This window comes from Myotis nattereri (genome assembly GCF_964212035.1).
Source record: "Myotis nattereri genome assembly, chromosome: 6".
In the NCBI taxonomy this organism is placed as follows: Eukaryota; Metazoa; Chordata; class Mammalia; order Chiroptera; family Vespertilionidae; genus Myotis; species Myotis nattereri.
In genome coordinates, this window is record NC_138081.1 from 3745983 (window position 1) to 3767514 (window position 21532).

Consider the following 21532-nt stretch of genomic DNA (forward strand, 5'->3'; position numbering starts at 1 on the left):
TGGAATGGGTTTGGACACACTCTGCCAAGTTTATTTAACTCAACAAATATTGGGGGAAACTCATGAAGAAAGGTCCTTTCTTTTGAAGACGTTATTAGATATGAATCGGGCAGGTGTACTAGTTGGCTTGAGTCCCAAAAACAAAATAGCACCGACAAGGCAGCCTGGACAACAGACATTTCTTTCTCACGTTCTGGAGGCTGGGAGTCCGAGAGCAGGGCGTCGGCATGAGCCGTTTCTGGTGAGAGGCCGGTCCTCATGGGCCTTCCTCTGTGACACGGGGTGGGAGGGAGGTGTGGGGAGAGGGTGGGGGGGAGCAGGACCCACCCTTATGACCTTGTTTAACCTTAATTACCTCTCTATAGGCTCGATAATTTCCAAATACAGTCACATTGTGGGTCAGGGCTTCACGCGTGAATTCTGGGGGACGCAGTTGTCTGTAGCAGTGGCTTAGAGAGGCAGCCAAAAGCCAGTCGCTGAAGGACTCAGTTGCTGAGGACTCGTTGTGCCCGGAGCAGACAAGCCCCAGGTCTGGTCACTATAGTCGTTGGCAGATTATGGCCTTAGGTGCGCGCCTCTGTGCAATGTGAGGTTGCCACTCCTCCCATCAAGAGGTAAAGTGTCCCCCACCTTTATTTATTTTTATTTTTTGGAATTATTTTTATTTTATTTAACATATTTTTATTGATCTCAGAGAGGAAGGGAGAGGGGGAGAGAGAGATAGAAACATCAGTGATGATGAAAGAGAATCATTGATCGGATGCCTCCTGCACGCCCCCTCCTGGGGATGGAGCCTATAACCTGGGCATGTGCCCTTGACCGGAATCGAACCTGGGACCCTTCAGTCCGCAGTCCGATGCTCTGCCCATGGAGCCAAACCGGCTAGGGCTCAGGGTCCCCACCTTTAAATCTGGGTTGGCCTTGGGATGCGCTGACCAACAGAACACAGTGGGAGTGATGTCATGCGGCTTCTGAGAACAGAGTCATGGGGCTTGCTGCTCGTGCTGGGGATCTTGGCATGCTGCCCCGAGAGCCACCCCTGAGGGGCTCGGCCGGAGGCCCGGAGGGCAAGCGGCAGCTGTCCCACGGCCCCTGAGCCGAGCCCTCGACCGCTGCAGCTGCATGCGTGACCCAGGCAAGCCCAGCACAAGGACTGCCTGGCCGGCCCACAGATCAGAGTCACAAGAAAGAGCAACTCGTTTCCTTAGGCCCCTACATTTTGGTGCATTGTCCCTGCGGCGCCGGTCACGATTGGTTCACAGCCACAGCGGCTTGTTCGGCGCGACCTCTCCGCTGAGGTGGCAGGGCTCTGCTCCTGGTGCCCAGGGGTCCCGGCTGGGGCAGCGCCGGGAGGGAGGCGCGGCCGCGGCCGCGAGGGAGGCACGGGCGCACTTGCTGCTTGTGAAGCTGCGCCGAGAACTGACACAGGCCACCCATGGTTAGGCCTCGCTGGCCAAGCCAGTGGTGGGAGTTCCTACTGTGTGCCTGAGGGGAGGCAGAGCCAGAAAATCGGTGACCGTCTCCTGCCCACCCCCAGGCAGGTCATGTCTCGCTTGTTACAACTGAAGGGGTGGGCAGGGCTGAGGGACACCGCCCGCGTCGGGGACCCAGGCTCCTCTGTCTGCTCTGTCGTCCCCAGGCTGTTGTTCTCACATCACCATCAGGGTTATTTTTATTTATTTACTTATTTTTTAAAAAATATATCTTTTTATTGATTTCAGACAGGAAGGGAGGAGAGAGAGATAGAAACAATGATGAGAGAGAGACATCAACGGGCTGCCTCCTGCACACCCCACACTGGGGATGGAGCCCACAACCTGGGCATGTGCCCTGACCGGGAATCAAACCATCATAACCTCCTGGTTCAGAGGTTGATGCTCAACCACTGAGCCGGCCGGCCAGGCTAAAGTCCCTTCACACAGAGGAGGGGACGGAGGCTGGGTCTGGGGGAGGAACCAGCAGCTCTGCCACAGAGCAGCTTTGGGACCCCCACAACCAGGGGCGTCCCACCTTCCCACCTCCCGTCAGGGGGTCCTGGGGGCCCCACCTTCCCACCCCACGTCAAGGGGTCCCGGGCCCCACCTTCCCGCCTCCCGTCAGGGGGTCCCGGGGCCCACCTCGTACATGTGGTCTCTGAGGAGCTGTTTGTAAATCAGAAGAGTTTTCACAAACTTGATTGATCCCTGGGAAATGTTTCCTCTTGCTTTGATTGATGCTCTCCATTTCTGCCTCGCAGAGTGTGACGGGGCAGAGCGGTTTCTGGGGGCTGCGCACTGCTCAGGGCCCTTTGCTTCCTGCATTGCCCACAGCGCAGCTCTGGTTCAATCCCCCGACCCCCAAATACGTTTACTCCTGTGGGTAACCCATCCAACATTTATTTTATAAGTTGGGAATTGTATCTACTGAACTTTCTGTAAAAATGTTCTACAAAGTTTTCCAGTCTCTAAAACAAAATGTTGGTTTTGTTTTTTTCTGTCCCCAGATTCTCTCTGGGAAAAAGGTCGTCCCTGCCCTTATGTATCAAGAAGTTCTGAGATCTCACTCATTTGTGGAATATAATGAACAACATAAACTGATGAACAGAAATAGATCCAGAGACAGAGACGCATCGAACAGACCATCCAACCTCAGAGGGAAGGCGGTGGCGGGGGTGGGGGGGGAGGGGGGTAAGAAAACAACCAAAGGATGTGTATGGGTGCATATGAGCTTAACCCACGGACACAGACAGTAGGGGGTGAGGGCATGTGCTGGGGGGTGGAGTGGCCGGGGAGAGGTCAATGGGAGAAAAAGGAGACATGTAATACTTTAAACAATAAAGAATTTTTTTCAAAAAAGAATAGCACTAACCAGTTGGCTCAGTGAATAGAGTGTCAGCCTGCGGACTGAAGGGTCCCAGGGTCGATTTCGGTCAAGGGCATGTACCTTGGTTGTGGGTACATCCTCAGTGGAGGGTGTGCAGGAGGCAGCTGATCAATGCTTCTCTCTCATCGATGTTTCTAACTGTCTATCCCTCTCCCTTCCTCTCTGTAAAAAATCAATAAAAATAAAAAACAAAAACGCCGAAACCGGTTTGGCTCAGTGGATAGAGCGTCGGCCTGCGGACTGAGAGGTCCCAGGTTCGATTCCGGTCAAGGGCATGTACCTGGGTTGCGGGCACATCCCCAGTGGGAGATGTGCAGGAGGCAGCTGATCGATGATTCTCTCTCATTGATGTTTCTAACTCTCTATCTCTCTCCCTTCCTCTCTGTAAAAAATCAATAAAATATATTTAAGCTGAACCGGTTTGGCTCAGTGGATAGAGCGTCGGCCTGTGGACTGAGGGGTCCCGGGTTCGGTTCCGGTCAATGGCATGTACCTTGGTTGCGGGCACATCCCCACTGGGGGGCGTGCAGGAGGCGGCTGATCGATGTTTCTCTCTCATCGATGTTTCTAACTATCCCTCTCCCTTCTTCTCTGTAAAAAATCAATAAAATAAAAAAATATATATATATATTTAAAAAAAAATAAAAAACAAAAACAAAAAATGGTAGGGGGAAATAAGTTCTGAGGCCCCGGCTGGTTTGGCTCAGTGGATAGAGCGTCGGCCTGCGGACTGAAGGGTCCTGGGTTTGATTTTGGTCAAGGGCCTGGGTTGTGGGTTTGATCCCCAGTGTGGGGCGTGCAGGAGACAGCCCATCAATGATTCTCTCTCATCATGGATGTTTCTATGTCTCTCTTTCTCTCCCTTCCGCTCTGAAAAAATCTATTTTGGAAAAAAACAAAAGAAGAAGTTCTGAGAAAATCGTCTCAATCTCTTGGAGGGTTATGTCCCAGAAGACGGCCCCAGCCCAGGCCACGTGGCGGGCGAAGCCCAGCAGAAAACGGAAACTGAGCGAGTGGTTTTGCAACATCTTGGATGGTGGCTGGATCTGTGCCCTTCAGACGGTTCGTGCCAGAGTGTGTGTGCGTGGCTGTGCCGCGTGCTCGTGGGGCGGGGCGCCCACGCCGAGGCGAGGCCGGCGGAGCTGCCAAGGCCACGCGGGGAGGAGGACACCGGCTTCGCCCCCAGCTCAGCGCCCAGCCGGCCTGTTTTCTCCGGCAGGAGGCCACCCCCCTTGCCACTCCCTAGTTTTCTGAGCCAGGGCTGGTTTTCGGGAAGTCAGCTGACCTTTCCCCTCTCCCGGCTCACTGCTCTGCGGCTCCGAGGTGGACACCATGGGCTCACTCAGGGCTCTGCTTTGCCTGCTGCTCCTGTACCCAGGTAGGAGCCAGGGAGCCAGGGAGCCAGGGAGCGGGTGGGGGGGGCGGGGCGGGAGGGTCCTGGGGGAGGCCACCGCCACCCGGCGGGTGTCTACGCTGGAAACAGTCTCTTTTGCTCCCCCTTTCTGCCAGGGTTTACCTTGCCTTCCTCTTTTCTCCATTTCTGTGTCTGGTCCCCTTCCCACAGGCCTGGCTGCAGCTGCACCCTCCTGCCCTCAGAACGTGAAAATCTCCGGGGGCAATTTCACCCTCAGCCGCGGCTGGGCCCCTGGGAGTGTCCTCGTCTACTCCTGCCCCCTGGGCCGGTACCCAGTCCCCACATCCAGGCTGTGCCTGAGCAGCGGACGCTGGCAGACCCCGAGATCCAGCCCGGTGGCAAAGGCGGTCTGCAAACGTGAGGCTCCCCAGCTCGCCCAGGGTGCCCTGCCTGCGGAACCTCTGTTTAGGATTTGCTGCGCGTGGGTCTCAGCCCGCCTGGGCTGCGTGGGAGGGAGGGAGGGCGAAGCCTCTCCACAGGGCTTTGCAAAGTGGCGGGAGAACGTCACTCCCCATCGCAGGTATTGGAGGCAAGCTTTAAACAAGATTTAAAAAAAAAATATATATATATATATATATATATATATATATATATATATATATTTATTGATTTCAGAGAGGAAGGGAGAGGGAGAGAGATAGAAACATCAATGATGAGAGAGAATCATTGATCCGTTGCCTCCTGCGCACCCCTTACTGGGGATCAAGCCTGCAACCTGGGCATGCGCTCTGACCAGAATCGAACCCCGGGACCCTTCAGTCCATAGGCCAGCGCTCTATCCACTGAGCCAAGCCAGTTGGGGTGAGGCAGGCTTTGATGGAGATTGTGGGGGCTACGGGCCAGGGATGCTTTCCAAAGTACTTAACAGTTGGCCGCATGGCACTGCCCACTCCTGGGAGGCGAGGACCCTGGGGGGAGGGGGCAGCTGAGAGAAGTGGCTGAACGGTGTGAGACCGCCAGCGTTCGCCCAACTGCCAGCAGCAGCACCTGCACAGGCATCAACCTAACCTGCAGGCAGCCAGGGGCTGTCCCCACGCCTGAGGCGAACCCCCGTGGTGCCAGCCCAGGGGCTCCCGGTCCATCCCCAGCCCCCCTCTCTCTGCAGCTGTTCGCTGTCCCGCCCCGGTGGCCTTCGAGAATGGCATGTACACCCCGCGGCTGGGGTCCCACCCCGTGGGCGGCAACCTGAGCTTCGAGTGTGAGGACGGCTTCGTGCTGCGGGGCTCCCCCGTGCGGCAGTGTCGCCCCAACGGCATGTGGGATGGGGAGACGGCCGTGTGTGACAATGGCGGTGAGTGGCCTGGCTGATGGCTGCGGGGGGCTGGGGACCTCCAGGAACCCCGGAGCCAGGCTGTGGCCAGGGAGCCTCTGTGGGGCGGGGGCCTGGTGTGCCGAGGGTCAAAGTAATATTCCTGGATTTTGGTCAGTTGAGACCGGCAGGCCCCACATCACCGGCCTGGAGGGGGCCAAGGCAGCCGGCTCCAAGCTTCAGCTCCGACATAAAGGCCCCGCACACTGTCCGGCTTTTCCAGAAGCCTCAAAGCCTGCTTGGTAGTCAGACCCCACGGGACTGAGGACAGAGGATAGGCTGATAGCGTTGTGCGGACGTGCCTGGCCTCTGGAACCCGGTTGGGTCCCAAGCTTGGCTTTGACCTTGACAGACTTGGGGCAGGTTATGTAACCTCTCCATGCCTCAGCTTTCCCATCTGTAAAATGGGTTTTGTAAGGTGCTGGCTGTCCTCGCCTCACAGGTGAAAACTGAGAGGGTGAGTGGGGTTGTCGTGTGGATGGAGTGCGCTGACGTCAGTACGCGTCTAGAACAGCCTCGGGGGCTGGTACGTGCCTGGTACACTGCCTCACGCCACGGCTGTCACCGTCCCAGAGCACGCAGAGGGCTCTGCTGGTCAGAGTGGGGCTCCCGGGCGTCCTGGAGCCACACGCCCCTGTGGGTTTGGGAGCTTCCTGGACGCGAGTTCTGGGCACAGAGTCCAGGAGACAGTCCATGAGACGGCAGGACCGTGGCCTCCCCAGCGGCGCCCCCATCGGCTCCGGCGCATGCAGCTTGACTCTGCCAAGTAGCCATTCATTCAAACATAAGTATAATCTATTTGAAAATGAAGGCAAAATCTACCTACAGTAAAGTCTACAGATCTGAAGTTTTTAGCTTGATGAATTTTTACACACGTGTCCACCCACGTAACCGCCACCGGAGAGAGGACACGCCGCATCCCGGGAGGCCCGCCCTCCCGCGCGGGACCGGCTTCGCTGGGCTCCCTCGAGCTCAGCCGGGAGGAGGCGTCCGGCTGCTCTGCGCACCTGGCGGCCCTTACCCAGCAGCGCCTGGGCGCCAGCTCTGTGCACCGCGGTCTGCTCTTCGCTGCCGTGGAGCCCCGTGCAGGGGCCTGTGAGAGGTCACGCCTGATCCTGCAGCTGGGCCTGGGGTCACGTCCAGGTGGCGGCCACGAGTGGAGCTCCGCGAACGTTCTTGTGCCTGACGTTCGTGCCCTTGTTTCTCTGGAGCGTGCGGTCTGGGGTGGGATGAGCGGTCCCCGCACAGGGGCGGGCGTTCCACCACATCCAGCGATGCCGCCTCTTGGAGCTGCCCATCTCTTTGGTGCTGACTCCCGTGGCTTAGGAAGAGCAGTGTCCCCCTGGAGATGGGCTTCTCTGCTGGCACCTGCCCCGGCTTCTGGGGTGGATGCAGCCCGAGTCCCGGGTGGGACTGGGAGGCCGCTGAGCTGGAATGTCTGGCCCTCCTGAAGGCCCCATCCACACCCACCGGGACCCCAAGAGGCTCTGGGGCCTGGAGCCGGGCGCGGGAGGGGGAGGGCAGTGAGCAGGGCCAGGGGCCACGCCGGAGGGTCTCTGCTGACTCCATCTCCCCCTGCTCCCTCGCAGCCGGCCACTGCCCCAGCCCAGGCATCCCCGTGGGCTCGGTGCGGACCGGGTCCCGGTTTGGCCTTGGGGACAAGGTCAGCTACCGCTGCTCCTCGAACCTGGTGCTGACGGGGTCGGCAGAGCGGGAGTGCCAGGACAGTGGGGTCTGGAGCGGGACCGAGCCCATCTGCCGCCGTGAGTAGCTGCCCTGCCCGTCCGGAGACTCTCGGCACCGGCTCCACGCTGACCCCAGTGGCTCTTCCCACAGAACCCTACTCGTACGACTTTCCTGAGGACGTGGCCCCCGCGCTGGGCACCTCCTTGTCCCACCTGCTTGGATCCACCAATCCCACCCAGAAGAAGACGGGTGAGTGCTGGTGGCGGGCAGCAGGCGGCTGGGCAGGCTGCTTGGGGCTCGGCCTCCTCGGGGCGCAGCAGGGCTGAGCTGACCGCAGGGGAGGCCTTGGCAAGAGAGCAGGGTGGGGGAAGACACACGTTCCCCCTCCATATTTCATCCAGAAAACGTGGGCCGAAAAATCCAAATCCAGCGATCTGGCCACCTGAACCTCTACCTGCTCCTGGACGCCTCTCAGAGCGTGAAGGAGGAAGACTTCAGCATCTTCAAGGAGAGCGCCAGCCTCATGGTGGACAGGGTCAGGGGCCAGGCGCCGTGCGGAGCTCCCCTTGCTCAGACCCCTCACGGCCCACCTCCTTCAAGGAGGCTTCCCCACGCCACGAGGAGCCGTGCTTCCATGCATGGGGTCATGCTTTTTGTTCCACAAACACCTACTATGTGCCCGGCACCGTAGGGGGTGCTGGGTGCTGGGTGCTGTGCTGGGGGACACCAACGATGAACAACACGGGGCCCCCTTTTCCAGGAATTCGTCTTCTAGAACAGGGGTCTGCCCAGAGGGGTGCACAGATAACCCACTGGGTGCGGCAGAGAAGTCCTGGTATCCCTGCTGAACCATTTCATTTAAATCAACAGCTTGATATTTAATAATTTGAAAAGATTTCAGTATTTTGTGTGTTTACAGTGATACACGTTATGAACAGGAGTGCAGTTTCCAAGCACATATACCTTTACGGGGCTGTGCCCAGTCCCTGCTAGCCAGGTGCGCACACAGGAGCGTTTGGAAGCCGTGGGTTAGTCGTTGCCCGCGTTTGCTTGGTGTCTGTCTGCTTCTCACAGTTGTTGATGTCGATGTGGCCGCTCCTCCCGCGACATTTTAGAGGAAGAGGCTCTGTGTTCCTCAGCGGCTCTTCGGACCTGAACGTGGGCCACTCACTGAGCCCCGAGGCTGCAAACTACGGCCACTGGGTGCCTCCCGGTTGCACCAGCAGGTTCAGACCCTCCCTCCGCCTCTTAGGGGGTGTGAGCCGGGGAAGGCCGGCGCCTCAGAGTGCGCGCCTGTAAAGGAGGGCCTCCTGCCCGCACAGAGTTTCCGTGAGAATTAAATGAGGCCAGTCGCTCAGTTGGTGGGCGCATCATCCCAATACCCAAGGTTGCAGGCTGGTCTCCAGGCGCAGACGGGAGGAGCCGATGGGTGTGGCAATGGGTGGGACACACGTCCATCTCCCCCCTCCCCTCTGTCTCTAAAATCAATTTAAAAAAAAAGGTTAAAGAGGAGCGAAGCCTTCAACGCGAGCAGATGGTCAGCAAACACCGGTTTCCGGAGCTCTTGCAAGCAGCAGTGTCTTCCCCCGCATGATTTTGGTTGATGTCGGAGCGGAAGGGAGAGGGAGAGAGACATCAATGATGAGAGAGAATCATTGATCGGCTGCCTCCTGCCTCTCCCTCCCCTGCACAGATCTTCAGCTTTGAGATCAATGTGAGTGTCGCCATCATCACCTTTGCGTCAAAGCCCAAAATCATCATGTCTGTCCTGGATGACAATTCCCGGGACGGGACTGAAGTGATCTACCGTCTGGAAAACATCAACTATAAAGGTATGGTGTCGTCCGACGAAGGTGGGAGCGGGGGTGCGGGGGGGTCCGCAGCAGACCCATCTGGACAAGTTAGAGAGACGGGGTCTCTTGGCGGCAACCAAGGCTCAGGGCTCTGGCTCCTCAGGCTCAGGTGGGGGTCCCCGCCCCGCCAGCCCCTGCCTTCCTCCAATGTGCTGGACGGCCAGGGCGTCGCGCAGGCCTGGTCCTCCCGATGCCAGAGCCACACGCCTGGTTTTCGTGGCTCAGTGCTCGTCTCCCAGGTCGCGGTAAACTCCCGCAGGGTGGGCTGCAGACGCTAACAACGCCCAAGTTTGCATCTGGAAGCCCCATCTTTGCATCCGGGGACGTTAGTGTGGCCTTGGGTTGCGGTCATGCAATGAGCCCGTCTAAGGGAAATGGCTCTCACCGCCTGAACAGGCGACGTGCCAGATCCCCACCTGGGACCCAAGGTCTGGGCTTCTCAAACCAGCGGCTAATTTATCTCCAGCTGTTGGGGAAATAGGGTGATTTCTCCTCCCCTTCTCTTTGCATGTTGCAGACCATGAAAATGGAACCGGGACCAACATCTATAAGGCACTGCACAGTGTCTACATCATGATGAATAACCAAATGCAGCGCCTGGGCATGAGCACCTCGGCCTGGAAGGAAATCCGGCACGCCATCATCCTTCTCACAGACGGTGCGTGCCGTCGTCTCTGTGGGGGACATTGTCTCTGTGGGGGACGTCGTCTCTGTGGGGGACATCGTCTCTGTGGGTGCCATCGTCTCTGTGGGGGACATTGTCTCTGTGGGGGACATCGTCTCTGTGGGGGACATTGTCTCTGTGGGGGACGTCGTCTCTGTGGGGGACATTGTCTCTGTGGGGGACGTCGTCTCTGTGGGGGACATTGTCTCTGTGGGGGACGTCGTCTCTGTGGGGGACATTGTCTCTGTGGGGGACGTCGTCTCTGTGGGGGTCGTCGTCTCTGTGGGGGACATTGTCTCTGTGGGGGACGTCGTCTCTGTGGGGGACATTGTCTCTGTGGGGGACGTCGTCTCTGTGGGGGACATTGTCTCTGTGGGGGACGTCGTCTCTGTGGGGGTCGTCGTCTCTGTGGGGGACGTCGTCTCTGTGGGGGACGTCGTCTCTGTGGGGGTCGTCGTCTCTGTGGGGGTTGTCGTCTCTGTGGGGGTCGTCGTCTCTGGCGCAGTAGCAGGAGCGTCATGGAGGGACCAGAAGACCTGCATTCTGATTCTCCCTGGGCCACTTGGCCTGCTTCTTACTTACCAAGTAGAAATAGTGACAACAGTGATGGAAACATTAGCTCCTTCCATTCCTTACACAACTTTTGTGGAGAGAAACTTAAGTCGCTCGAGTAAAGGTTCTTTGTGATTATAATGCTGGTTATTGTCACTACCTGGAGGTCACCGGCTCCGGACTGTGACATCCCGGCGCCTCGGACGGCGACTCTGCCTTGGATCTGGGCTCTGTCATCGAGCTTGATTTTGCCCACATTATGCCACCTGTCAGGACTGTGCTCTTGTCTATGCAATGAGGGTACCCACACCTCCTGGGGCTTCGTGAGAATTAAATGAAATAAAGCAAACGGAGCTCGGGGCCCAGTGCCTGCGACACAGACTTTCAGTAAAACTCGGTAGACGTGCAGGGGCTGTGGGTCCCCGGGGAATGCCTCCCCACTCCTCCTGGGCGCGGGGTCCTGATCCACCAGACGAACAAGTCTTTCCCTCCCTGTTCCAGGAAAGTCCAATATCGGGGGCTCGCCCAAGCCAGCTGTTGACAATATCAAAGAGGTCTTGAACATCAACCAGAGGAGGAGCGACTACCTGGGTGAGCCCCCACCCCTGCCCCTGGCTGTACCGCCCCCCCAGGGGTACGAGGCCCACAGCCTGGGTCCCAGCATCTTTCTATGGAGGCGCCCCCCCACCCCCCGACTGCTCTGTGTCATTCTGTGTGAAGGTGGCCGAGTGTCCGCCTGGTGTCATCTGGGTTAGCTGAGGCTGTGGGCAGTTTCTTCACTTGCCAGAGGGGACCTCTAGGCCGACAGGGGCGAATGCTCGGACACAGAGAAGCAGTGTGTGGGGGTCGCCATCTTCCTCCTCCTCCTGCTTTCCCACGCTCTACAGTTGCAGGAGCCTCTCCAGGAGGAAGAGGCGGGCCTGCTGGGGACTGTCCCTGGCACCCCGGAGCAGTGCAGATAAGCCAGGGAAGCGTTGGCAGCTGCAGGCGCTAACGGGCAACTCCTCAGGTTCAGGCGAAATACAAATTGCACTGGCCTTTGACCAGAACAGAGTTCAGACAGGAGCGCCAGATAAGGGAAGGCGTTGAGCGCCCCATGGCCCCCCTCCCCGTCCGTGTGCCTCGCCCCGACCTGGCCCTCCGTGGAGAGCAGATTCCTCTTAAAAACTCTGGCCCAGCGAAGGCAGAGCCCAAACCCCATGCCCTCAGGCCTTAGCGCCACTGGGCTAGGGTGAAATGCTCAAAACCACCTCACTGAACAGGCAGGAGCTGAAGGGAAATGGAGAGCTCGGGGCCTGAGCGGGGCTGAGAGCAGGTGCTGCCTGAGGGGGCCCTCTGTCCGGGTCTGAGCATCGCCCCCTCTCGCTGCACCGCCCTCTGGGAGCAGAAGGGGGCCAGGCGGGCAGCGTGCGGAGCGGGGGAGGGGGCGCGGTTCTCGGGAAGGGAGGGCTCCAGGCCCGCCCACGCCTCGGGGTGGAGGAGGCCAGGTCCGTGCTTCGCCTCCAGGCGACGGCCATGGCCCGTGTTTACCTAGTCGTGGACCAGAGCCGCCAGGACTGGGCGCTGTTCTAAGGGCGAAGCAGACACAAGCCCTGCGGGCAGCGCTCTAGGAGGCAAAGTGCTAGCTGCCAGGACTGGTGCAGCACAGCATACAAACCCAGGGGCTTAAAAAACAGAAGTTCGGTCTCCCGAGTTGAGGAGCCTAGAAGTCCAAATGCAAGCTGTGCGCGGCCTGGAGGGTCCTTCCTCGCCTCTCCCGGCTGCTGGGGGCCCAGGGCCCTGGCTGAGGCGGGTACCCGGTCTCTGCTCCGTCCTCACATCCCTTCGCTCTTCTGCGAGGACCCAGCGTCAGGTCAGGGCCGCTCTCGTCCAGCTCGACCTCATCTTCACTAGCTCACATCCGTAAGACCCTACTTCCTGACGAGGTCACACTCAAGTCCTGGGAGTTAGGACTTGAACATACCCTTGTGGGGGACACAGTGTTACCCACAGTGGGCATTAAACAAGAGAGATAAAGAATCCCCAGGGCACGGTAGCTGGTGACAGGGGCTAAGGTGCAGGGGGGGCAGGGCACTGCGCCTTCAGACGCAAGGCGGGAAGGACGGCCGGGTAGTGATGCTTGAGTCCAGACTTAAAAAGGTAAGGAAGGAGCCAAGTGGGGAGCCTGGGGGGAGTGGGCCAGGCGGAGGCGCCTGTGCAGAGGCTGCGGTGGGAGAGCCTGCGGCATGAGGCTTCACGAGGCCGAGGGGCTGGGTGGGCTGGAGGGCGAGCCGCGGAGGGAAATGCAATCAGACGGGCGGGGAGGGGCCATGCAGGGCTTTGCAGGCACAGTGAGCCCTAAACGCAGCCTCCTGCCTCGCGGTGGCCCCGCCACAGATTCTGGTGGCTTCCTCCCCCGTCAGACATCTATGCCATCGGGGTGGGCAAGCTGGATGTGGACTGGCGAGAACTGAATGAGCTGGCCTCCAAGAAGGACGGCGAGAGGCACGCCTTCATCCTGCAGGACGCCAAGGCTCTGCGCCAGGTCTTCGAGCACATGCTGGGTAAGTGTCTTCCTTCACCCCCGGCCGGGGGGGGGGGGGGGGGGCGGGGGGCGGGGGGCGGGGAGGAGCCGGGGGGAGGGGGGCGGGGAGGAGCGGGGGGGGGGGCGGAGGCCACTGGGAACCTGCTCACAGTGCCCTCCCCGTCTCCTGCCCCATCGGCTCCTCACCCCACAGATGTCTCCCAGCTCATAGACACCATATGTGGGGTGGGGAACATGTCAGCTAACGCCTCCGCCCAGGAGAGGACACCCTGGCATGTCACTATCAAGGTAGGGAAGGAGGGCCGGGGCTGGGGCTGGGACGCACAGTGAAGTGCCATGGGCGAGGGTCCCTGAAGACCCCCTGCTCCCCTGCAGCCCATGAGCCGGGAGACCTGCCGGGGGGCCCTCATCTCCGACCAGTGGGTCCTGACGGCCGCTCACTGCTTCCGCCACGCTGACCAGGACCACTCCCTGTGGAGGGTCATCGTGGGTGAGGAAGGCCCCACCCTGTGCCAAGCCCCTGCCCCCTCAGGAGCCCTGGCCCGGCCTAACCTGCCACGTTGTTCCCAGGGGATCCCAGCTCCCACTTGGGCAAGGAGTTCCAGATTGAGCAGGTGGTGATCTCCGAACACTTTGACGTCTTTGCCAAGAGGCACCAGGGCATCCGGGAGTTCTACGGGGACGACATCGCCCTGCTGAAACTGGCCCAGAAAGTGAAGATGTCCACCCATGCCAGGTGCTGGCACCTGGGGCAGAGCTCTGGGGAGCCCTGGAGGAGGGGGCACCCAGCACGGGCCTGTGTGACCCCCGCTTCTCCCCAGGCCCATCTGCCTTCCCTGTACGGTGGGGGCCAACCTGGCCCTGCGGAGACCCCCGGGCAGCACCTGCCGGGACCACGGTGAGAGCTGGGGCTTCAGGTGTGAGGAGCTGGGGCCGGGGCTTGGGGTGAGGACATGGCTGTGCTCCAGTCCCCAAGTCAGAAGCCGGGTCCCGGGTGAAGGGGCCGGCACCAGCCTCCCCTCTCCTTGCCTGTAGAGAGCGAACTTCTGAACAAGCTGAGCATTCCTGCGCATTTTGTGGCCTTGAATGGGGACACACTGAACATTAACCTCAAGACAGGGACAGAGGTGAGCGGCTCAGGTCTGGGCTGGGGGCGGGTCCCCCAGCATGTCTGTCTGCCCCTGCAGTGCTGGCTGCTTTCTCCATCTGAGAGAGGCACCCCGCTGCTCATCCAGCCTTCTCTCTCGCTCCACTCCTACTGCAGTGGACAAGATGTACTGAGGTCGTTGGCCAAGACAAAACCACGTTCCCCAACCTGACAGATGTCAGCGAGGTGGTGACAGACCAGTTCCTGTGCAGTGGGATGGAGAAAGATGACAATCCCTGCAAGGGTGAGCACCCCCACCCCCACCCCCCTGCATTCTCGCAGGCAGGCCCCAGGGCCCGTGGCCAGCACGCGGCCAGGACGGGGCACTGCCCTGCTGATTCGAGCAGAGCAGCGCGAGTCAGCGCATCGCCTGCCCCTTCCTTCTGCAGGAGAATCTGGAGGAGCGGTTTTCCTTGAGCGGAGATTCAGGTTTTTTCAGGTGAGAGAAGGGGAAGCTGGTGGGGACTGGGTTACAGGATCTGGGCCTCGCGGGGGGACAGGAGGATGGGCTGGGAGCTGGGGCTGTGGCCGCCTCCTGTCCATGCTCTCTCTTCCAGGTGGGCCTCGTGAGCTGGGGTCTCAACAACCCCCTCCGTTGCAACAAACTCCCTAGAGGCAAGGTCCTCCCGCTCCGCGACTTTCACATCAGCCTCTTCCGCCTGCAGCCCTGGCTGAGGCAGCACCTGGAGGGCGATCTGAACTTCCTGCCCCTCTAGTCACGCCCACGGCCCCCTTTGCCGTCCTCTCCCCCGTCCTTCCTCTGCATTTCTGCCTTCAGACCCCGTGACCCTCCTCACGCCTCACCCGGGCAGCGCCCACCCACCCTCGGCTGTACCGACTCACTCTCCTTTCGCTTTCACGTGGAATTTCCCAGTTTTGGACATTAATAAAAATCTGATTTTCACATAGTCTGTGCCTCTGCCTGGGGGCGGGGAAGGCAGGAGTGATTCCAGGAACCGCAGGAGCAGGTCAGAGACCTCGCTGGACAAACAGGGACTCTGCTCCGCACCGGGTCAACAGGGGGGCGGTCTGGGCTCTTTGGGGAGGAACTGTGGCCGAGGGGAGCTGCTGAAGGGAGAGGCCTGGATCCTGGGCAGCAGAGGGTGGGGCTTGCAGTTTCTATTTCCTTGACTGGCAGCTCAGTGGGGCTCTCCCTCTTGGACATTCCGGAAAGTGATGTGGGAAGGGCGGGCAGGGCGAGCGGCAGGTGCCAGCACTCTGATTGCATAAAAGGCTGGAGGTGTGGGGGGCAGGGGACGGGAGTGCGCCCTGGCCCAGGTCTGCAGTCTCAGCCTGGACGCTGAGCCAAATGGCCATGCAGCACCAGCCGGGGAAGGCCATGCGGCCTCCAGCGCCAGCCCCTCGCCCGCCTTCCGGGGCCCCGCGGAGCAGCCCCTGCCCCTGGCTCTGCCTCGTAGCCCTGGTCCTGGGCCTCTTGCCTGGAGGTAAGCCAGGGTCACTGCCCCCTCCTTCTGCCCAGCATCCCTCCTGGGCCTGGCAGGCCAGGCAGGCCAGGCTTTACCAGCCTGTCTTTTTAGGTGTGGGCACCACACCAGTGTCCGTGGCTGAGCCCCAAAGACCCTGCTCTCTGGAGGGAGTAGAGATCAAAGGCGGCTCCTTCCGGCTTCTCAAGGAGGGCCAGGCACTGGAGTACGTGTGTCCCGCTGGCTTCTACCCGTACCCCGTGCAGGCTCGCACCTGCAGATCCACGGGGTCCTGGAGCGCCCTGCAGACCAAAGACCAAAAGATTGTCAAGAAGGCGGAATGCAGAGGTTGGAGGGCAGGGAGGGTGGGCATGGCCAGCAGAGGGTTGGAGCAGGGCGGCCGAGGTCCCGACGAGGCTGATCCGTGTGTGAGGCCAGGCGGGCTGAAAGTTGGGCTGAGCAGGTGTAGGAGCTGTCCCGGGCTGGAGGGGGGAAGGCGGAAGGAGGGAGGAGGAGGGAACCAGGCGGCCCTGCAGCGGACAGAGCACTCAGGAGTGGGCAGGAAGGGCGGTGGGCTCCCGGGGACTGAGGGGCCTCGGGGGGCGGGGAGACGCTGCTCCTGGGGGACCGAGAGGGGCCTTGAGGCCGGGAGGGAGGCTCCAAAGGGCAGCCCGCCCCTCGCAGTGACTTCTCCTTGTCCCTCCCCCAGCAATCCGCTGTCCACGACCACAGGACTTTGAGAATGGGGAGTACTGGCCCCGGGCTGCCTACTACAATCTGAGTGACGAGATCTCGTTCCAGTGTTATGATGGCTACACTCTCCGGGGCTCTGCCAATCGCACCTGCCAAGTGACTGGTCGGTGGGATGGGCAAACAGCCATCTGTGACAATGGAGGTGAGAAGACGGCTCCCCCACGGCGGCCTGTCCCTGCCGGTGCCGCAGCCGAGGAAGCCTGGTCGCTCCTGGGCGCTGCCTTGCCCGCGGGCCCCGGGCCTCACTCTGGTCTCATGCCTCTGCAGCGGGGTACTGCCCCAACCCAGGCATCCCCATCGGCACAAGGAAGGTGGGCAGCCAGTACCGCCTTGAAGACAGCGTCACCTACTACTGCAGCCGGGGACTCACCCTGCGCGGCTCCCAGCGGCGAACCTGCCAGGAAGGTGGCTCTTGGAGTGGAACAGAGCCTTCTTGCCAAGGTGACCCTTGACCCATGCCCGCCCTCAGGTCAGGTCTGGCTCTCGGCCTCAAGTCCCCGTGCCAGGGCACTGCCTCCTTCTGTGCCAAACCTCCTGTACAACTTACCGCTGAGCCCTTCCCACTCTGGAACCCCCCGCCGCGTCTGGCCCGTGCTGCGGGCCCTCCCAGACATCCGACCTGCTTTCCGACCCCCCCAGACTCCTTCATGTACGACACCCCTGCGGAGGTGGCCGAAGCCTTCCTGTCTTCTCTGACGGAGAGGATAGAGGGCGCGGACGCTGAGGATGGGCACAGCCCAGGTGCGAAGGCGGAGTGGGAGGTGGGGCGGGAGTCGGGAGGGCGGGGGTGGGAGGTGGGGGGCAGGGAGTCTGAGTGTCTGTGGGGCGCGCAGGGGAACAACAGAAGAGGAGGATTGTCCTGGACCCCTCGGGCTCCATGAACATCTACCTGGTGCTGGATGGATCCGACAGCATCGGGGCGCGCAACTTCACCGGCGCCAAGAACTGCCTGAAAGCCTTCATTGAGAAGGTGGAGCCCCTCCTTCAATGGGGGACCCTGAACGGCCCTCACAGGACTAGCTTCCTGGTTGGCAGCCCCTCTGAGCCCCAGGGTTTTGGAAAAGCCTCAGGTCCTAGCCCGTCCTCCTTCCCCTTCACTTGAAGCAGTTTATTCACCTGTAACCCAGACGCCCCTGACAATCCCAGTGACCAGTCGGCCCTGGAGTCTCTTACCAGGACCTTCCCCGCCCCAGCTGAGTATCCTCCCTGCAATGCTCTTGCCCTGACTCCCTCAGGTGGCCAGTTACGGGGTGAGCCCAAAGTACGCTCTAGTGACCTACGCCACCGACACCAACATTTTGATCAGAGTGTCCGATGCAGAGAGCAGCAACGCAGCCTGGGTCACAGAGAAGCTCGACAAAATCAGCTACGAAGGTCAGAAGTCAGGGAGTGGTAGGAGGGGATGGTGGGAAGTTCACTCCCTTTGGGGTCAGAGAGGTCAAGGTTCAGGGTGCGGTGTGAGACCGCCTGGGGACAGGGAGGACCACCGTGTAGGGCATGGCTGACAGCAGGGTCCGCGGGGCACAGAGGTTAGTGGGAACCTGCTAGGGGCTGAGAGAGTCACTTTGCAAAGGGAAGTCAGTGGGATGACCATCAGCTAAACAAGTTGAACCACGTGGGATGTCGTGACAGGCCTCCGGGGCTGAAGGGTGGCTTGGAAGGCTGGGAGGTGGCAACCTCTCTCCTGCCCACAGATCACAAACTGAAGACGGGGACGAACACCAAGAAGGCCCTCCAGGCGGTGTACAACATGATGAGCTGGGCGGGGGACGCCCCTCCCGAGGGCTGGAACCGCACCCGCCACGTCATCATCCTCATGACTGACGGTCAGACGGGCTCTCTCCTGCCCGACTCCCCACCCTCTCCCTCGTGTGTGGCCCTTCAGTCCACATGGAACATTAGACTCATGGCTGGGGCCCCAGGCAGCAACAGGCGGGAACCATGTTGATCTTTTCTGTGACATTTTACAAGGAGGGACTCTGTGATCTGTCACTTCCAAACCTGCCTACCCAGCCACGTGCCACGCCGTGAGCAGTCTGTCTGGACCCTCCTTGCCTCCCCTCACGGTCCGTCTCTTCCATAGGCCAGCACAACATGGGCGGAGACCCAGTCCCTGTCATCCAGGACATCCGGTCTTTGCTGGACATTGGTAGAGATCGCAAAAACCCAAGGGAAGACTACCTGGGTGAGTTCCATTGGCCAGGGCCCAGCCGCCTGCTCTCCCAGCTCCAGCTCCTGGCCCTCCCGGGCGTGGACCCTCACCCTCCCTTTCTCCCTCAGACGTCTACGTGTTTGGGGTTGGGCCTCTGGTGAACCAAGAGAACATCAATGCTTTGGCTTCCAAGAAAGATAAAGAGCAACATGTGTTCAAAGTCAAGGACATGGAAAACCTGGAGAATGTTTTCTACCAAATGATTGGTAGGCAGCTGTCGGGAGCCCGCTGTCCCAGGCCCTCCTTCCCGCTCCGCCGAGGCCCTGGCCGTCCGGAGGCCTCTCCTTGGCTCCACCGCGGTGCCGATTGCCTCCTGGCACCGTCTACTTAGGACCAGAGCTCCCAGGGGCCTTTCTCCAGCCCCGTTTTACAGATGAGGCCAAGAGACGGCAAACTCGTGAGCTGGGCCTAAAACCAGCCAAGTCTCCGATCGGAGTCTCAAATCCTTTCCCCTGTACCAGTGACTCCGTGTCTTCAGTACAAGTGAATGCCCTTGCCGCTCCTTTCTCATGGGCCTCGGCTCCCGTGGACATGGAGGTGTCCCTCCCGAAGGTGCTGCTGTTGGGATGAAGCGCCCCAGCTTTCAGCGCTCGCCCTTCCTCTCTCTAGATGAAAGCCAGACCCTGGGTCTTTGCGGCATGGTCTGGGAGCACAAGGACGCTACCGATTACCACAAGCAACCGTGGCAGGCCAAGATCTCGGTCACCGTAAGCATGGCGGCCGGGGGGGGGGGGGGGGGAGTAGGGCAGGGGCAGGGCCCACGCTAGGATTGTTGGTGAAAGGGCTTCCCCTCCGCCATCATTACCAGCGCCCTCCGAACACACACGAGAACTGCATGGGGGCTGTGGTGTCCCCGTACTTTGTGCTGACAGCGGCACACTGCTTCACAGTGGAGGACCAGCCGCACTGGATCAAGGTCAACGTGGGTAAGGATGCAGTGGGTCAATTCCGAGCTCCACCCTCCAGCTAACACCTCCCACTTTGAGCTCGGTCTGCCCACCCTCAATGTAGCTCGTTCCTTTACACCAGGGGCGGGGAACGTCTGGCCCGTGGGCCATATAAGGCCCACAGAATCATTTGGTCTGGCCCTGCCAAGGCATTAGAGAGGAGTTAAATATTTGACCAAAGATAGCAAGCTGTTTTTATTTGTGTTAATCTTCCCCTGAGGACATTTTTCCACTGATTTTTTAAGACAGAGTGAAAGGGAAGGGGAGAGACAGAGAAACATTGATGTGAGACACATCAATTGGTTGCCTCCCAGGGGGTGGGGGTCAAGCCTGCCACCAAGGTGCATGCCCTTGACCGGAATCCAACCTAGGACCCTTCAATTCATGGGCCAGTGCTCCACCCACTGAGCCAAACCAGCTAAGGCCTAGCATGCTAATTTTTAATTTGATAATTTTGTATGGCCCATGGATGATGTTATAAATACCCCAATGGCCCTCAGCAGAGAAAGACCCCGCCCCTGCTTCCTATGCTGAAGCAGAGGGAAGGCCCGGGGCCAGAGGCCGGAGGCTGCTCGTAGAAGTGGGTGGCCCAGAGGTCCTCTCTCCTCTGACCTTAGGAGGAAAGAAGCAGGACTTGCACATAGAACAAGTTCTATTTCACCCCAAGTACAACATCAATGGGAAAAAAGCAGAAGGAATTCCGGAATTTTATGACTATGACGTGGCCCTGATCAAGCTCAAGGAGAAGCTGCAGTACAGCAAGACTCTCAGGTCAGGCATCGGGCTCCCCGAGGAGACTGAAAGGTGGGGCTGGAGGCCTGGGGTGCAGTTTGCCATCCCTTCCCTACCTCTCCTGAACAGGCCCATCTGTCTCCCTTGCACTGTGGCCACAAATCAAGCTTTGAGGCTTCCACTGTCAACCAGTTGCCAGAAACAGAGTAAGACATGTTCAGGGAGAGGAGCACTAGGGTGAGAGTCCAAGAGACAAGTGGGGCGTGAGGGATGCTGAGGAGGCGCCTGCCTGAGCCCAGCTCCTAGGGAGGGGCCGAGGGAGCTGCGGAGACGGTGGGGAGAGGAGTGCTGAAATGACCCAGTCCGTCCATCTGTCCAGTGGAAGAGCTGCTCCCAGCAAAGGACGTCAAAGCTCTGTTTGTGTCCGAGTCGCTCAAGGACAGGAAGCTGACTCGGAAGGAGGTCTACATCAAGAACGGGGATAAGGTGAGCAATGTGGGACCCTAAGGAGGTTCTCAGCCGACTCTCCGAGCGAGCTGCTTCATCCCTTTCTCCCCGCCCACAGAAAGCCGCGTGTGAGAGAGATGCTCAGAAGGCCCCAGGCTATGGTAAAGTCAAGGACATCTCTGAGGTGGTCACCCCCAGGTTCCTTTGCACTGGAGGGGTGGATCCCTATGCTGACCCCAACACTTGCAAAGGTGAGAAAAGGCTCTTTGGTGGAGCTGCAAGTTCCCAAGGCCCCGGAGGTTCGCTGCAGCTTCTCCTCCCCTGTAGGTGATTCTGGCGGCCCCCTGATTATTCACAAGAGGAGTCGCTTCATTCAAGTAAGTCTCTCCTTTCCCAGCCGGGGAGACGCCAAGTGGTCAGCACGGGCCCCAAAGCAGGAAAGGTCAACAGATGTGGCTAGAAAGGGGAGGGCAGAGCCGCCTCGCCTTAGGACTACCCCTGAACTGGCTGGCTCAGGACCACGGTGTGGCCTGGCTGCTGCGGAGGACGGGACCGAGTGGGTTCCTAGTCTATTTCTCCCAGGTCAGTGCAGGTGCAATGGGAGCAGCTGTGCTTCCTGAGGTGCAGGAGAAATTCTACCAGATGACCCATGGCACCCCACACCCCTGCAGGTTGGTGTGATCAGCTGGGGAGTCGTGGATGTCTGCAAAGACAAGAGACTGCAGCACCAGGTGCCTGCTCACGCCCGAGACTTTCACATCAACCTCTTCCAAGTGCTGCCTTGGCTCAAGGAGAAACTCAGTGACGAGGAGCCTTTTCTATAGGGGTTTCCTGCTGGGAAGGGGCATGGGATCCAATTAAAAGAGCTGTGACAACACCTGTGTTCAACATCCTTGGGGGTAAGGGAGTGGGGAAGGCGCACTGGCCATCTTGCCACAAATGAGATCCAATCTAATGGCCGTTGTAAAAGGCTCAACCCAATCCCGTGCTGAGAAACCAGAGGCTG

The 21532-nt window shown here is 59.8% G+C and overlaps 2 protein-coding genes across 5 annotated transcripts; both read left to right on the forward strand.

Moving 5' to 3' along the window:
- The first annotated feature begins 3933 nt into the window (after window positions 1-3933).
- C2 (complement C2) lies at window positions 3934-14919 on the forward strand. Its single transcript, XM_081094991.1, has 18 exons — window positions 3934-4240; window positions 4427-4633; window positions 5382-5567; window positions 7175-7348; window positions 7422-7520; window positions 7673-7806; window positions 8965-9103; window positions 9642-9782; window positions 10842-10931; window positions 12743-12883; window positions 13058-13152; window positions 13240-13354; window positions 13435-13600; window positions 13686-13762; window positions 13900-13991; window positions 14129-14255; window positions 14401-14450; window positions 14569-14919. Exons 1-18 carry the CDS (start codon window positions 4195-4197, stop codon window positions 14725-14727), a joined length of 2238 nt encoding a protein of 745 aa, XP_080951117.1. The 5' UTR covers window positions 3934-4194; the 3' UTR covers window positions 14728-14919.
- Window positions 14920-15271: 352 nt separating this feature from the next.
- Window positions 15272-21481, forward strand: CFB (complement factor B; the record flags this gene model as incomplete). 4 transcript variants are annotated; one of them, XM_081093758.1, is made up of 18 exons in its annotated part: window positions 15272-15456; window positions 15550-15783; window positions 16145-16330; window positions 16456-16629; window positions 16828-16929; window positions 17022-17158; window positions 17424-17562; window positions 17883-18014; window positions 18272-18373; window positions 18469-18606; window positions 19010-19107; window positions 19209-19326; window positions 19965-20118; window positions 20209-20285; window positions 20459-20565; window positions 20645-20777; window positions 20854-20903; window positions 21198-21481. In XM_081093758.1, 18 exons carry the CDS (start codon window positions 15321-15323, stop codon window positions 21348-21350), a joined length of 2370 nt encoding a protein of 789 aa, XP_080949884.1. In that variant the 3' UTR covers window positions 21351-21481. The 4 variants fall into 4 exon arrangements, with proteins under 4 accessions (XP_080949884.1, XP_080949883.1, XP_080949882.1 ...); XM_081093757.1 differs by having other exon boundaries at window positions 15321-15456; window positions 19965-20285; XM_081093756.1 differs by having other exon boundaries at window positions 15321-15456; window positions 19965-20285; window positions 20854-21273.
- Between the last annotated feature and the right edge of the window lie 51 nt (window positions 21482-21532).

Coding starts and splice junctions, on each gene's coding strand:
- C2 (XM_081094991.1), top strand. CDS start 4,195: ATGGGCTCACTCAGGGCTCTGCTTTGCCTGCTGCTCCTGTACCCAG. Junction 7,349..7,421: donor GACCGAGCCCATCTGCCGCC/GTGAGTAGCTGC, acceptor CTCTTCCCACAG/AACCCTACTCGTACGACTTT. Junction 14,256..14,400: donor AGATGACAATCCCTGCAAGG/GTGAGCACCCCC, acceptor TTCCTTCTGCAG/GAGAATCTGGAGGAGCGGTT.